Genomic DNA, 14,196 nt, shown 5'->3' on the forward strand with positions numbered 1-14,196 from the left:
AGGACATATATCTACAGTCTCTGTCTAGATAGTTAAATATTAAAGGTGCAACCAGACACTAACAAAACCATAACACAAGAAATGTAGCTTATTACCACCTCGCATCATCAGAATCCTGCTTTAGCTCACAACTTTGCATTTGCAGATTGATCTACAAAGAAAAGATTTTCCAATTTGAAACCTCAAAAGAAATAGTTCCAGAAGAAGCTCCCAAGCAGAATGAAGTATGAGGTAGTATCTCAGTGGGTGGGTGGGTGGGTGGGGGGTGGAGATTGCGTGGGGCAGTGGATCAGATACTTCGCTACCATCTCGACGACCATATCTGTAATGTATGCACCTGTGAGTATGGTCACAGGTTTGTAGAGCTGTTTTAAAAAAAAAGGGCACTTGAAAAGTGTTTGGAGTGTCCCCCCCTTTAACAAGGGAGCACTTGATTTAACGGTTTATTTATTGGTTTGCAACAAAAGAGTTGTAGAGCTGTTACAGGTCCCCAATGGAATGCACTCTACGCGGGAGTCCTCCCTTTATTTATTGGAGAGTGTTGCACTGAGCAGTCCCGTGCAATACGTTTTTAAGTCAGTTCACGGACTCATGGGCCGCCTGCAATTTCTGCGGTCTGGAAGAGTCCGTGTTCCATATTTATGTTGAATGTATCAGGTTGCAGCCTCTCTTCCATTATTTGAAGGGGGTGCTCCTCAAATTCTGGTTGCACTTCAGTCCCACACTCCTGATCTTTGGACACCCTGTGCGGAGGGGAGCGGGTAGGTCGGAAGGCCTCCTCGTGGGGCTGCTCCTGGGCATGGCCAAGGGGGCCATCAGCCGGTCCAGGCAGCGGGCGGTCGAGGGGTTCGTTCAGCCCGACTGCCTGCCTCTCTTCCGCGGTTACATCCGAGCCAGGATGTCCCTGGAGATGGAGCACGTGGTGTCCACCGGTATATGCTCGCGGCCTCCCACGAGAGGTGGGCGCCGGAGGGACTGGAGTGCATCATCACCCCCAGCAACCAAATTTTAATTTGATTTAAGTTACTGTCCAAAGTTTAATTTGTTTAACATGTCGGTTTTAGTACCCCCCTTTAATCAGGGGGCACTTGATTTACAGATCAACTTAAAATAGTTGTAGAGCTGTTGAGTTGAGAGTGGCTTAGCCAGTCACATGATGTTCACAAGACTCAATAAAACCCAAACCAGTTGGGTTCAGGGGATTCACGATGAGGTATGCAGTTGTAAGCCTGGTGGATGAACTGGTAATGTGTCGTGAGATTGTTAAACTTTTGCTAATAAACCAACTAGTTGTTAATAGCAATGTGTTGCTATGAATTCTTAAGCAAAGAACCTGTGAAGCAAATACATTACGATGTCCAGCCCAGACTGATGGGATCAAATTTTCCTGTGTGCTTGGTGCAAGAGCCCTTGGTGAAGTGAGCAGAGGCAGCCTCAACCCAGTTCAGCGTCACCAGCAAAGTACCGTTTCATCCAAAGAGTCAATGCCTTTAGGAGATGGCAGAAAAGTGGCTCAGAAAAAAATACAGGTGGTACTCCAGCAAGAATCAATGCCTTCAGGTGGCGAAAGATGATGAGAGAGAAAACCATACTGAGGTAAAGCTAGAGGTGTACGAATCCCAGTAAGAAAAGCCACTACTGTATAACACTCAGCACGTGATTGCTAATTCTTACTCATGAGAAGGGGATATAATTTTTTTTAAATTGGAAACAACTTGTATTTATATAGCGCCTTTAACATAGTGAAATGCCCCAAGGCTTTTCACAGGAGTATTATGAGATAAACGATTTGACACCGAGCCGCATAAGTAGAAATTAGCGCGGGTGACCAAATGCTTGGTCAAAGAGGTATGTTTTAAGGAACGTCTTGAAGGAGGAGAGAGGTAGAGAGGCGGGGAGGTTTAGGCAGGGAGTTCCAGAGCTTGGGGGCCTGGGCAACAGAAGACACGGCCACCGATGGTTGAGTGATTATAATCAGGGATGCTCAGGAGGGCAGAATTAGAGGAGCGCAGACATCTCGGGGCAGGGGGTGAGGCGGAGTTGTGGGGCTGGAGGAGATTACAGAGATAGGGAGGGGCGAGGCCTTGGAGGGATTCGACAATAAGGGTGAGAATTTTAAAATCGAGGCGTTGCTTAACCGGAAGCCAATGTAGGCCAGCGAGTACAAGGGTGATGGGTGAGCGAGACTTGATGCAAGTTAGGATATGGGCAGCAGAGTTTTGGATCACCTTTAGTTTACATAGGGGAGAATGTGGGAGGGCAACCAGGAGTGCGTTGGAATGGCCAGCTTACTCTAACCTCAGTTTCAGTGACTTAACGAAGCAAAACATAACTCACCCTCACTAATCAATGTCCTTTCAATCCCAAGTTAAACGCTCGTAACAGCACTGTGAGAGTACCTTCACCACACGGACTGCAGCGGTTCAAGGCGACAGCTCACCACCACCTTATCAAGGGCAACTAGGGATGGGCAATAAATGCTGGCCTTGCCAACGATCACATCCCATGAACGAATTTTAAAAAAAATCAGTCCCCAATATTCAGATGGAATGCCAACTTGAGACTAAATGCCAACTTGAGAATGTCAACTAAAGGGCAAACTCTGCCCCAGCCATCTATCAGCACCTTCGAACGGGACAGGGAGAAAAATCAAGGATTTGGCAAATAATATTTTTTTCTGGGCCAGTTGAAGAAGGGTATTCAAAAGAAAATATATATTTGTGCAGTGCAAGGCAGACATCACTGTACCTCACCGAGGCTGTGTGAACTTTACAGTGACATGAGAAACAGTTTTCAAATGTTACTAGGAAATGATATGAATACATTATACAGGTTGAACCTCCATTATCTGGAACCCTCAGGGCCTGGCCTGTTCTGGATAAGGGATTTTTCCACATGAGGGGCGGTCACGTTAAACTGGATGGTACTGAGCAAGGGGATATCAGGGATGGCTGGCTTGGGGCTAGGAGTGCGGCAGAGAGATCATGGAGGGGGAGGGGGGCGGTGGATCGCGGGGTCAGGCCAGCGATTGAGGGAGTCGGCAGCGAGGAAGGACTTCAATTTGTTCATGTCGGAGCTCTGCGCATGCGCCACCCGGTGGCCGGGAATGGTTCTGGATAAGGGGTGGTTCTGGATAAAGGAGTTCTGGATAAGGGAGGTTCAACCTGTATAGAACACTAGTACAAACTGGGAAATAATTATGGTAACTATATTATATATTACAGAAACTGGGAAATGAATATAGAAACATAGAAAATAGGTGCAGGAGTAGGCCATTCGGCCCTTCGAGCCTGCACCACCATTCAATAAGATCATGGCTGATCATTCCCTCAGTACCCCTTTCCTGCTTTCTCTCCATACCCCTTGAAAACTTTAGTCGTAAAGGCTATATCTAACTCCCTGTTGAATATATCCAATGAACTGGCATCAACAACTCTCTGCGGCAAGAAATTCCACAGGTTAACAACTCTCTGAGCGAAGAAGTTTCTCCTCATCTCAGTCCTAAATGGCCTACCCCGTATCCTAAGACTATGTCCCCTGGTTCTGGACTTCCCCAACATCGGGAACATTCTTCCCGCATCTAACCTGTCCAGTCCCGTCAGAATCTTATACGTTTCTATGAGATCCTCCCTCATCCTTCTAAACTCCAGTGTATAAAGTACCAGTTGATCCAGTCTCTCCTCATATGTCAGTCCAGCCATCCAGGGAATCAGTCTGGTGAACCTTCGCTGCACTCCCTCAATAGCAAGAATGTCCTTCCTCAGATTAGGAGACCAAAACTGAACACAATATTCCAGGTGAGGCCTCACCAAGGCCCTGTACAATTGCAGTAAGACCTCCCTGCTCCTATACTCAAATCCACTAGCTATGAAGGCCAACATGCAATTTGCCTTCTTCACCGCCTGCTGTACCTGCATGCCAACTTTCAATGACTGATGAAACATGACACCCAGGTCTCGTTGCACCTCCCTTTTTCCTAATCTGCCGCCATTCAGATAATATTCTGCCTTTGTGTTTTTGCCACCAAAGTGGATAACCTCACATTTATCAACATTATACTGCATCTCCCATGCATTTGTCCACTCATCTAACCTGTCCAAATCACCCTGCAGCCTCTTAGCATCCTCCCCACAGCTCACACGCCACCCAGTTTAGTGTTCTGCAAACTTGGGAGATATTACACTCAATTCCTTCATCTAAATCATTAATGTATATTGTAAAGAGCTGGGGTCCCAGCACTGAGCCATGCGGCACTCCACTAGTCACTGGCTCCCATTCCGAAAAGGACCCGTTTACCCCGACACTCTGCTTCCTGTCTGCCAACCAATTCTCTATCCATGCACCAAAATACACCAAATCCGCTGATTCTCCCTTGTCCACTCTACTAGTTACATCCTCAAAAAAGTCCAGAAGATTTGTCAAGCATGATTTCCCCTTCATAAATCCATCCATCCTGTCACTGCTTTCCAAATGCACTGCTATTTCATCCTTAATAATTCATCCCAACATTTTCACCACTACTGATGTCAGGCTAACCCCCCGGTCTATAATTACACGTTTTCTCTCTCCCTCCTTTTTTAAACTCCAGTCCATAGGAACTGATCCAGAGTCGATAGACTGTTGGAAAATGCATCCACTATTTCTAGGGCCACTTCCTTAAGTACTCTGGGATGCAGACTATCAGGCTCTGGGGATTTAATCAGCCTTCAATCCCATCAATTTCCCCAACACAATTTCCCGTCTAATAAGAATATCCTTCAGTTCCTCCTTCTCACTAGACCCTCGGTCCCCTAGTACATCTGGAAGGTTATTTGTGTCTTCCTTCATGAAGACAGAACCAAAGTATTTGTTCAATTGGTCTGCCATTTCTTTGCTCCCCATTATAAATTCATCTGAGTGCGACTGCAAGGGACCTACGTTTGTCTTCACTAATCTTTTTCTCCACATATCTATAGAAGCTTTTGCAGTCTGTTTTTATGTTTCCGGCAAGCTTACTCTCGTACTCTATTTTCCCCCTCCTAATTAAACCCTTTGTCCTCCTCTGCTGAATTCTAAATTTCTCCCAGTCCTCAGGTTTGCTGCTTTTTCTGGCCAATTTATATGCCTCTTCCTTGGATCCAACACTATCCCTAATTTCCCTTGTTAGCCACGGTTGAGCCACCCTCCCTGTTTTATTTTTACTCCAGACAGGGATGTACAATTGTTGAAGTTCATCCATGTGATCTATAAATGTTTGCCATTGCCTATCCACCGTCAACCCTTTAAGTATCATTTGCCAGTCTATCTTAGCCAATTCACGTCTCATGCCGTCGAAGTTAGCTTTCCTTTAAGTTCAGGACCCTAGTTTCCGAATTAACTGTGTCACTCTCCATCTTAATAAAGAATTCTACCATATTATGGTCACTCTTCCCCAAGGGGCCTCGCACAACAAGATTGCTAATTAGTTCCTTCTCATTACACATCACCCAGTCTAGGATGGCCAGCTCTCTAGTTGGTTCCTCGACATATTGGTCAAGAAAACCATCCCTAATACACTCTAGGAAATCCTCCTCCACCGCATTGCTACCAGTTTGGTTAGCCCAATCAATATGTAGATTAAAGTCGCCCATGATTACTGCTGTACCTCTATTGCACACATCCCTTATTTCTTGTTTGATGCTGTCCCCAACCTCACTACTACTGGAGATTATATTATATATTACAGAGACTGGAAAATGAATATGGAGACTATATTATATATTAGAGAATGGGAAGTGAATATGGAGATTATATTTTATATTACACTGATAACTGGAAAAAGAAATGGTGAATTATATATTAACTGGTAAATGATAGTGTGTTATACAAAATGTCCCGACAAAAAGTGGGAACTGATATTAAAGACAGAGATTTACCTTTGGTTTTCGCTCGATAGCGAAGAGAATATTGGGCAGAAGCGAGGCAGGCCCAAGTGAACAGTAGAAAGTGACAACTCCAGCAAGGAATGACCAGAAGATCATAAGAATGTGCAGATACCTACAGATAAAACAGAGCGGCGACATGGGAATCACTTGCTTATATCTACGTTGCAAAGTCAAGTTTATATCAGTATTGCTGCAACTTAATAATTACTGAATTCAAAATAAAACTCAAAATAGTTTGATTTTATACTGTCACAAAGTCTGCCTTTAACAAAAACACTCAAAGCACATACTGTATAAAACAAAGAGTTAACACCCCCCCCCCATCCATCTCCAGTCCAATTTTAAAATATAAAACACTTGTCTCAGAAACGTTCAATGGACTTATAATAAATGGACATTACACTTGGTGAACAGGCATTCGTGGCTGTTGCACAAAAGTCAATTTAAAAAACAGGTTTGCGACGTGGTGAACTGTACTTCTTCAACTCACGAGGTTCTCTCTGTTGCTGAGCACCTATCAAACATACTTTATTGCAATCACAGCATTATTTTCCTTTCGGTAGATGACCGTCTTTTGGAAGTTGGAACTTGGGGGAGCCCGGAGAAGGTGTCAGTATCAGGGAGACCCCAGGATGATGGTTATAAATCACGGCCCCCCCACACAGGAAAGATTGAACATCACCAATTTAAAAGGGTGCTACACAATTTTTCTTTTAAATTACGAGGTGGAAATTCGGTCTGTTGCTGTCTCTGTAATGGCGGTGGGAAGTATTTCCGGGCGGGCGGGCAACTTCCAGCGCCCTGCCAAGACATTGGGTGCCGGGTTTGGGGGGGGCGCAGAGCATTACCGCCCAGGAGAGGCGAGCCGGTGTGCAACGCCCCTGGTTGTGACACTGCTCTTCAATTTGTTTTCTGGGAGACCCATAGCACCAGGTTGTGCAACCTGGTGGGACCACCTGGGAAAGTGGGCGGTGCGAGCTGTAGCGGCTGCCGGGATGGAAGGAATGTCTAGCTAAGTGTGATTGTTCTTTATTTTCTTATTCTTGTGATTTATCTTTAGGTATTGGGAATGTTTTTGGTGGGTTTTTAGCTGATTTTCTTCTCACCGGGGAAGCCTCTCTTCGGGCGCTCTGAGGCCGGTTGTTTAGCTGGGGATTTTCAGTTGCTCAGCCGGCCTAGCGCCCTGAGAGAGATGTGAAACGCCTCCCTTAGCGCCCCACCCCACACTCAGGGCCCAGCTGGTGAATTTTGTGGCTGCAGACGCAAACCATTTCCCAGCGAAAAATTTACCGTCCCACCGCCATCAGCGCCCTAATTAGCCTCCGACCAAATTTCCACCCTCTAGACTCTACAGTCTTCAAAAATTACTATACATATTTGCATCCTGATCTTTAAGTAAAGACAAGCTTGAAGCGCAAATATTTGAACCCATTTGTCTAAATTTAAAACTCGAGCAGCAGTATAAATAAACATTAGATTACAAACTTAAAGCTTTCTCACTCCAATTGTCTTCACCTGAAGAAACTCACACGGGGTCTATCATCCAATATACCTCATCCATGCCTTTTGTTACCTCTACACTTGACTACTCCCAACTCACTCCTGGCCGGCCTCCCACATTATACACGATGTAAACTTGGGGTCATCCAAAACTCGGCAGCCCGTGTCCTAACTCGCACCAAATCCCGCTCACCCATCATCACCTGTGCTCGCTGACCTACATTGGCTCCCGGTTAAACGACGACTCAATTTCAAAATTCTCATCCTTGTTTAAAAATTCCCTCCATGGCCTTGCCCCTCCCTATCTCTATGATCTTTTTCAGCCTCACTACCCCACAAGATGTCTGCGCTCCTCAAAGTCTGGCCTCTTGAACAACCCTCATTATAACAGCTCGACCATTGGTGGTCATGCCTTCAACTGTTTGGGCCCCAAGCTCTGGAACTCCCTTCCTAAACCTCTCTACCTCGCTTTCCTCCTTTAAGATGCTCCTTAAAACCTACCTCTTTAACAAGCTTTTGGTCATCTGCCTTAATTTCTTCTTTTGTGGCTCGGTGCTAAATTTATCTGTTTTGTCATGTAACACTGTTGTGAAGCGCCTTGGGACATTTTACTACATTAAAGGCGCTATATAAATAAAAGTTATTATAATAGGCACTCACCCAAGGGACCATAGTTTGTGTGTAGCTAGGTAACATTGGATCATGGCAAGCATCACCAAATTTAATCTTGCCCTCACCAAACACCTGTTTTATTTCCAGCAGGAATCACTGGAAAGTAATATGTAATGGAAACCTTGGCTGTTTTTTGAAGCCTTCAGTAATCAATTAAAGCACTCAACTGAGCTGAGCTAGCTTGGTACAGACCAGGAACTGAACCAGAGACCCCCCACCACTCCCCTCGTCTTTACAGCTCAGTATTACATACCCCGGCTCTAGAATATTTCGGTACCTTTTAAATCAGATTCTATCTGAATCCCATTCTTCGAAAAGTGACAAATTTTATCAAAATGTATTTTTAACAAGAGGAGCTCAATATCCCACTTCAGAGACTTGAGCACATAAATCTCGGCTGACCCTCCAGTGCAGTGCTGAGGGAGTGCTGCATTGTCGGAGGTGCCGTCTTTCGGATGAGACGTTAAACCGAGGCCCCGCCTGCTCCCTCAGGTGGACGTAAAAGATCCCATGGCACTATTTCGAAGAAGAGCAGGGGAGTTATCCCCAATGTCCTGGCCTATATTTATCCCTCAATCAACATAACGAAAACAAATTATCTGGTCATTATCGCATTGCTGTTTGTGGGAGCTTGCTTGTGTGCAAATTGGCTGCCGCGTTTCCCACATTACAACAGTGACTACACTCCAAAAGTACTTCATTCCGTAAAGCGCTTTGAGATGTCCGGCGGTCGTGAAAGGCGCTATATAAATGCAAGTCTTTCTTTCATGAACAGGACACCTAAAGTAACAACTTGAACCTTTAGCTGGGGGACTAAGACTGATGTGGTTACCCAGCAATGTTGTATTTTGGACGATGATAACCATGTCTGCAATCTGTCACTGCTCCATTTATGGATAGTTTACGCAATCCCTTCCTCAGCCACTCTCCTATTCAACAGTTATTTGTTTTGAATTCCACCAACTGACCTGAGGCTGTCCATTCGCACTCTCATCTGCTATTTTCATGAGAGAGTGTTTGAACCCTACACAGCCTTTTACGCAGTAGACAGTCAGGCCTTTTTAATCATAAAACCAAAATAGTGGCACAGCAGGCTACCAGAGTTTGTTGCAGCTTTTAAAAATGCACTTTATTTGGGTGATGCTTTGCATTTCTACTCCAGCCAATGCTAATCCCTCCTGCTCGGACACCACTTGTACCAGATTTTTGATAGGCGATTGGCTGAAATGCATTCCTTGTGTCTTCTTGGCGTTACCTGGAGACGTAGCTAGACTGCGCCAATAACTAAATTGTATCACTGACTTGGAGCAGTAGCGTCATCGGTGACAAAACAGCAAACTGGGCTTAATGCGCAAGCAGACAGCACCTCTGTGACTGCTTTTAACAGTAGTTGTACTTTTGGAGTATAACAATGTCTTGGGGGGTATGAAGTTGAGTCACAACTGAAAATCTAGCAGCTAGGTGCAGGGGTAGGCCATTCGGCCCTTCGAGCCTGCACCCCCATTCAATATCATGGCTGATCATGCAACTTCAGTACCCCATTCCTGCTTTCTCTCCATACCCCTTGATCCCCTTAGCCGTAAGGGCCACATCTAACTCGCTTTTGAATATATCTAACGAACTGGCCTTAACAACTTTCTGTGGCAGAGAATTTCACAGGTTCACAATTCTCTGAGTGAAAAAGTTTCTCCTCATCTCGGTCCTAAATGGCTTACCCCTTATCCTTAGACTGCGATCCCTGGTTCTGGACTTCCCCCAACATCGGAAATATTCTTCCTGCATCTAACCTGTCCAATCCTGTCAGAATTTTATAAGTTTCTATGAGATCCTCTCTCATTCTTCTAAATTCCAGTGAATGTAAGCCTAGTTGATCCAGTCTTTCTTCATATGTCAGTCCTGCCATCCCGGGAATCAGTCTGGTGAATCTTCGCTGCACTCCCTCAATAACAAGAATGTCCTTCCTCAGATTAGGAGACCAAAACTGCAAACAATACTCAAGGTGTAGTCTCACCAAGGCCCTGTACAACTGCAGTAAGACCTCCCTGCTCCTATACTCAAATCCCCTCGCTCTGAAGGCCAGCATGCCATTTGCCTATTTTACTGCCTGCTGTACCTGCATGCTTACCTTCAATGACTGATGTACCAAGACACCCAGGTCTCATTGCACCTCCCCTTTTCCTAATCTGTCACCATTCAGATAATATCCTGCCTTCCTGTTTTTGCAACCAAAGTGGATAACCTCACACTTATCCACATTATACTGCATCTGCCATGCATTTGCCCACTCACCTAACCTGTCCAAGTCCCCCTGCAGCCTCCTAGCATCCTCCTCGTACTGCCACCCAGTTTAGTGTCATTTGCAAACTTGGAGATATTATATTCAATTCCTTCATCTAAATCATTAATGTATATTGTAAATAACTGGGGTCCCAGCACTGAACCCTGCGGCACCCCACTAGTCACTGCCTGCCATTCTGAAAAGGACCCGTTTATTCCCACTCTCTGCTTCCTGTCCGCCAACCAGTTCTCTATCCACGTCAATACATTACCCCCAATACCATGTGCCTTAATTTTGCATACTAATCTCTTGTGTGGGACCTTGTCAAAAGCCTTTTCAAAATCCAAATACACCAAATTCGCTGATTCTCTCTTGTCCACTCTACTAGTTACATCCTCAAAAATGTCTAGAAGATTTGTCAAGCATGGTTTCCCTTTCATAAATCCATGCTGACTTGGACCGATCCTGTCACTGCTTTCTAAATGCGCTGCTATTACATCTTTAATAACTGATTCCAGCATTTTCCCCACCACCGATGTCAGACTAACCGGTCTATAATTCAGTTTTCTCTCTCTCTGCTTTTTTTTTTTAAATGGGGTTACATTCGCTACCCTCCAATCCATAGGAACTGAACTAGAGTCCATGGAATGCTGGAAAATGACCACCAATGCATCCACTATTTCTAGGGCCACTTCCTTAAGTACTCTGGGATGCAGACTATCAGACCCTGGGGATTTATCGGCCTTCAGTCCCTTCAATTTCCCTTACACCATTTCCTGACTAATAAGGATTTCCCTCAGTTCACTCTTCTCGCTCGACCCTCGGTCCCCTAGTATTTTCGGGAGGTTATTCGTGTCTTCCTTAGTGAAGACAGAACCAAAGTATTTGTTCAATTGGTCTGCCATTTCCTTGTTCCCCATTATGAATTCCCCTAATTCTGAGAGCATGAGAGTAAACTTGCAGGGAACATAAAAACTGACTGCAAAAGCTTCTATAGATATGTGAAGAGAAAACGAGAATTAATGAAGACTAATTCTCGTTTTCTCTTCACATATCTATAGAAGATTTTACAGTCAGTTTTTATGTTCCCTGCAAGCTTACTCGCATACTATATTTTCCCCCTCCTAATTAAACCCTTGGTCATCCTCTGCTGAATTCTAAATTTCTCCCAGTCCTCAGGTTTGCTGCTTTTTCTGTCCAATTTATATGCCTCTTCCTTGGATTTAACACTATCCTTAATTTCCCTTGTTAGCCACCTTCCCTTTTTTATTCTTATGCCACACATGGATGTACAATTGTTGTAGTTCATCCATGTGCTCTTTAAATGTTTGCCATTGCCTATCCACCGTCAACCCTTTAAGTATCATTCTCCAGTCTATCCTAGCCAATTCATGTCTCATACTGTTGAAGTTTCCTTTCTTTAAGTTCAGGACCCTAGTCTCTGAATTAACTGTCACTCTCCACCTTAATGAAGAATTCTACCATATTATGGTCACTCTTCCCCAAGGGGCCCCGCACGACCAGATTGCTAATTAATCCTCTCTCGTTACACAAGACCCAGTCTATGATGGCCTGCTCTCTAGTTGGTTCCTCGACATATTGGTCGAGAAAACCATCATTAATACACTCCAGGAAATCCTCCTCCATAGTATTGCTACCAGTTTGGTTAGCCCAATCAATATGCAAATTAAAGTCACCCATGATAACTACTGTACTCTTAATGCACGCGCCCCTAATTTCCTGTTTGATGCCATCCCCAACCTCCCTACTACTGTTTGATGGTCTGTACACAACTCCCACTAACGTTTTCTGCCCTTTGGTGTTTCGCAGCTCTACCCACATAGATTCCACATCATCCACGCTAATGTCCTTCCTTACTATTGTGTTAATCTCTTTAACCAGTAACAATTGTGTGACTCTGAAGCAAATCACTGATTGTGGCCCTTGGACGAAGGTTAGCGAATACCCTGGTCTTGTACTCAGAAGATGCTAGCATCCTAGACCAGGCCAACATCCCCAGCATTGAATAACTGACCACACTTGATCAGTTCCGTTGGACTGGCCATATTGTTTGCATGCCAGTCACGAGACTCCCAAATCAAGTGCTCTACTCGGAACTCCTTCACGGCAAGCGAGCCAAAGGTGGGCAGAGGAAACGTTACAAGGACACCCTCAAAGCCTCCCTGATGAAATGCAGCGTCCCCACCAAGACCTGGGAGTCCCTGGCCAAAGACCGCACTAAGTGGAGGAAGTGCATCCGGGAGGGCGCTGAGCACCTCGAGTGTCATCGCTGAGAGCATGCAGAAAACAAGTGCAGGCAGCGGAAGGAGCATGTGGCAAACCAGTCCCACCCACCCTTTCCCTCAACGACTATCTGTCCCACCTGTGACATGGACTGAGGTTCTCGTATTGGACAGTTCAGCCACCTAAGGACTCATTTTTAGAGTGGAAGCAAGTCTTCCTCGATTCCGAGGGAGTGCCGATGATGATGAGCAGCTTCTAGGGTTATACTGAAAAAAGATCACAGCTCAGTCGGCTCTGAACCAAGGCAAGAGCATCATGCTCACCACTGACAGGGCAGGCTCATTTTTGAACCCACCCTCAAGGTTCAGCAAGCACACAGCCAATCTTAATACTCATGTAAAAAGTCTAGAAAAGCGGTCATTATTTAGGAAAAAGACTTGGATTTATATAGCATTTTTCACGACCACCGGACATCTCAAAGCACTTTACAGCCAATGAAGTACTTTTAGAGCGTAGTCACTGTTGTAATGTGGGAAACGCAGCAGCCAATTTGCGCACAGCAAGTTCCCATAAACAGCAATGTGATAATGACCAGATAATCTGTTTTTTTGTTATGGCGATTGAGGGATAAATATTGGCCAGGACATTGGGGATAACTGCTCCTGCTCTTCTTCGAAACAGTGCCATAGGATCTTTCACATCCAATTGAGAGAGCAGGAGTTAAATGTAAGGGGAGAGTCATCTTATATACAAGTCACTGCAGTGGATGGTACTGAGGTTCAGTCCGGGGAGCACACTTGTCTGCTCCTAGCCCAGTCCCAACCTGCTGTCTCCCCAGTTTGCCCCCAGAGAGCAGGGGATATGACATGAATGCATGGCGAGAGCTCCAAATGCAGATACCATCGAGCACAAACACAGCTGGGGAATGGAGGACTGAGAGTTTCATTATATTGATATCTCCAATGGAAGTTAGACCATAGCAAAGCATCCTGTAAGTGAGGAAGTGATACAAAGTTAGACAACATTTGAAACATATTGCATTATTAAAGGGGGGGGGGGGGGGGGGAATTGACAACTTTGGAGCCTGAGTTAGACGAGTAGAGCTGGAGTTGGAGAAACTATAGGAGAGCAGAAGGAAATATGGACCAAGAAAAGGGTCAATTTTTGAGTGGTTAGAAACATAGAAAATAGGAGCAGCAGCAGGCCATTCGGCCCTTCAAGTCTGCACTGCCATTCAATATGATCATGGCTGATCCTCTACCTCAACACCATATTCTCACTTTTTCCCCATACCCCTTGATGTCTTTTGTGTCTAGAAATCTATCTTATCTCCCTCTTAAATATATTCAGTGACTTGGCCTCCACAGCCTTCTGTGGTAGAGAATTCCACAGGTTCACCACCCTCTGAGTGAAAACATTTCTCCTCATCTCGGTCTTAAATTTCCTACCCCGTATCCTGAAACTGTGACCTCTTGTTCTAGACTTCCCAGCCAGGGGAAACATCCTCCCCGCATCCAGTCTGTCCAACCCCGTCAGAATTTTATACGTTTCAATGAGATCCCCTCTCATTCTTCTAAACTCTCGTGAATACAGGCCTAG

The 14,196-nt window shown here is 45.1% G+C and overlaps 1 protein-coding gene across 7 annotated transcripts in view; it reads right to left on the reverse strand.

Annotated features, from left to right (window-relative positions):
- Positions 1-14,196, reverse strand: part of snx14 (sorting nexin 14) — a 186,759-nt gene that overhangs the window by 168,400 nt on the left and 4,163 nt on the right. For 6 of the 7 annotated variants that reach the window (XM_070889997.1, XM_070889995.1, XM_070889994.1 and 3 more), the window contains exon 2: positions 5,895-6,015. In XM_070889997.1, coding sequence (XP_070746098.1) covers positions 5,895-6,015 — 121 coding nt within the window. Of the gene's footprint in view, positions 1-5,894; positions 6,016-14,045; positions 14,176-14,196 lie in introns of those variants that run through there. The other variant, XM_070889998.1, reaches the window with a different exon arrangement.

Source organism: Pristiophorus japonicus, chromosome 9 (assembly GCF_044704955.1).
Source record: "Pristiophorus japonicus isolate sPriJap1 chromosome 9, sPriJap1.hap1, whole genome shotgun sequence".
Classification (NCBI taxonomy): Eukaryota; Metazoa; Chordata; class Chondrichthyes; family Pristiophoridae; genus Pristiophorus; species Pristiophorus japonicus.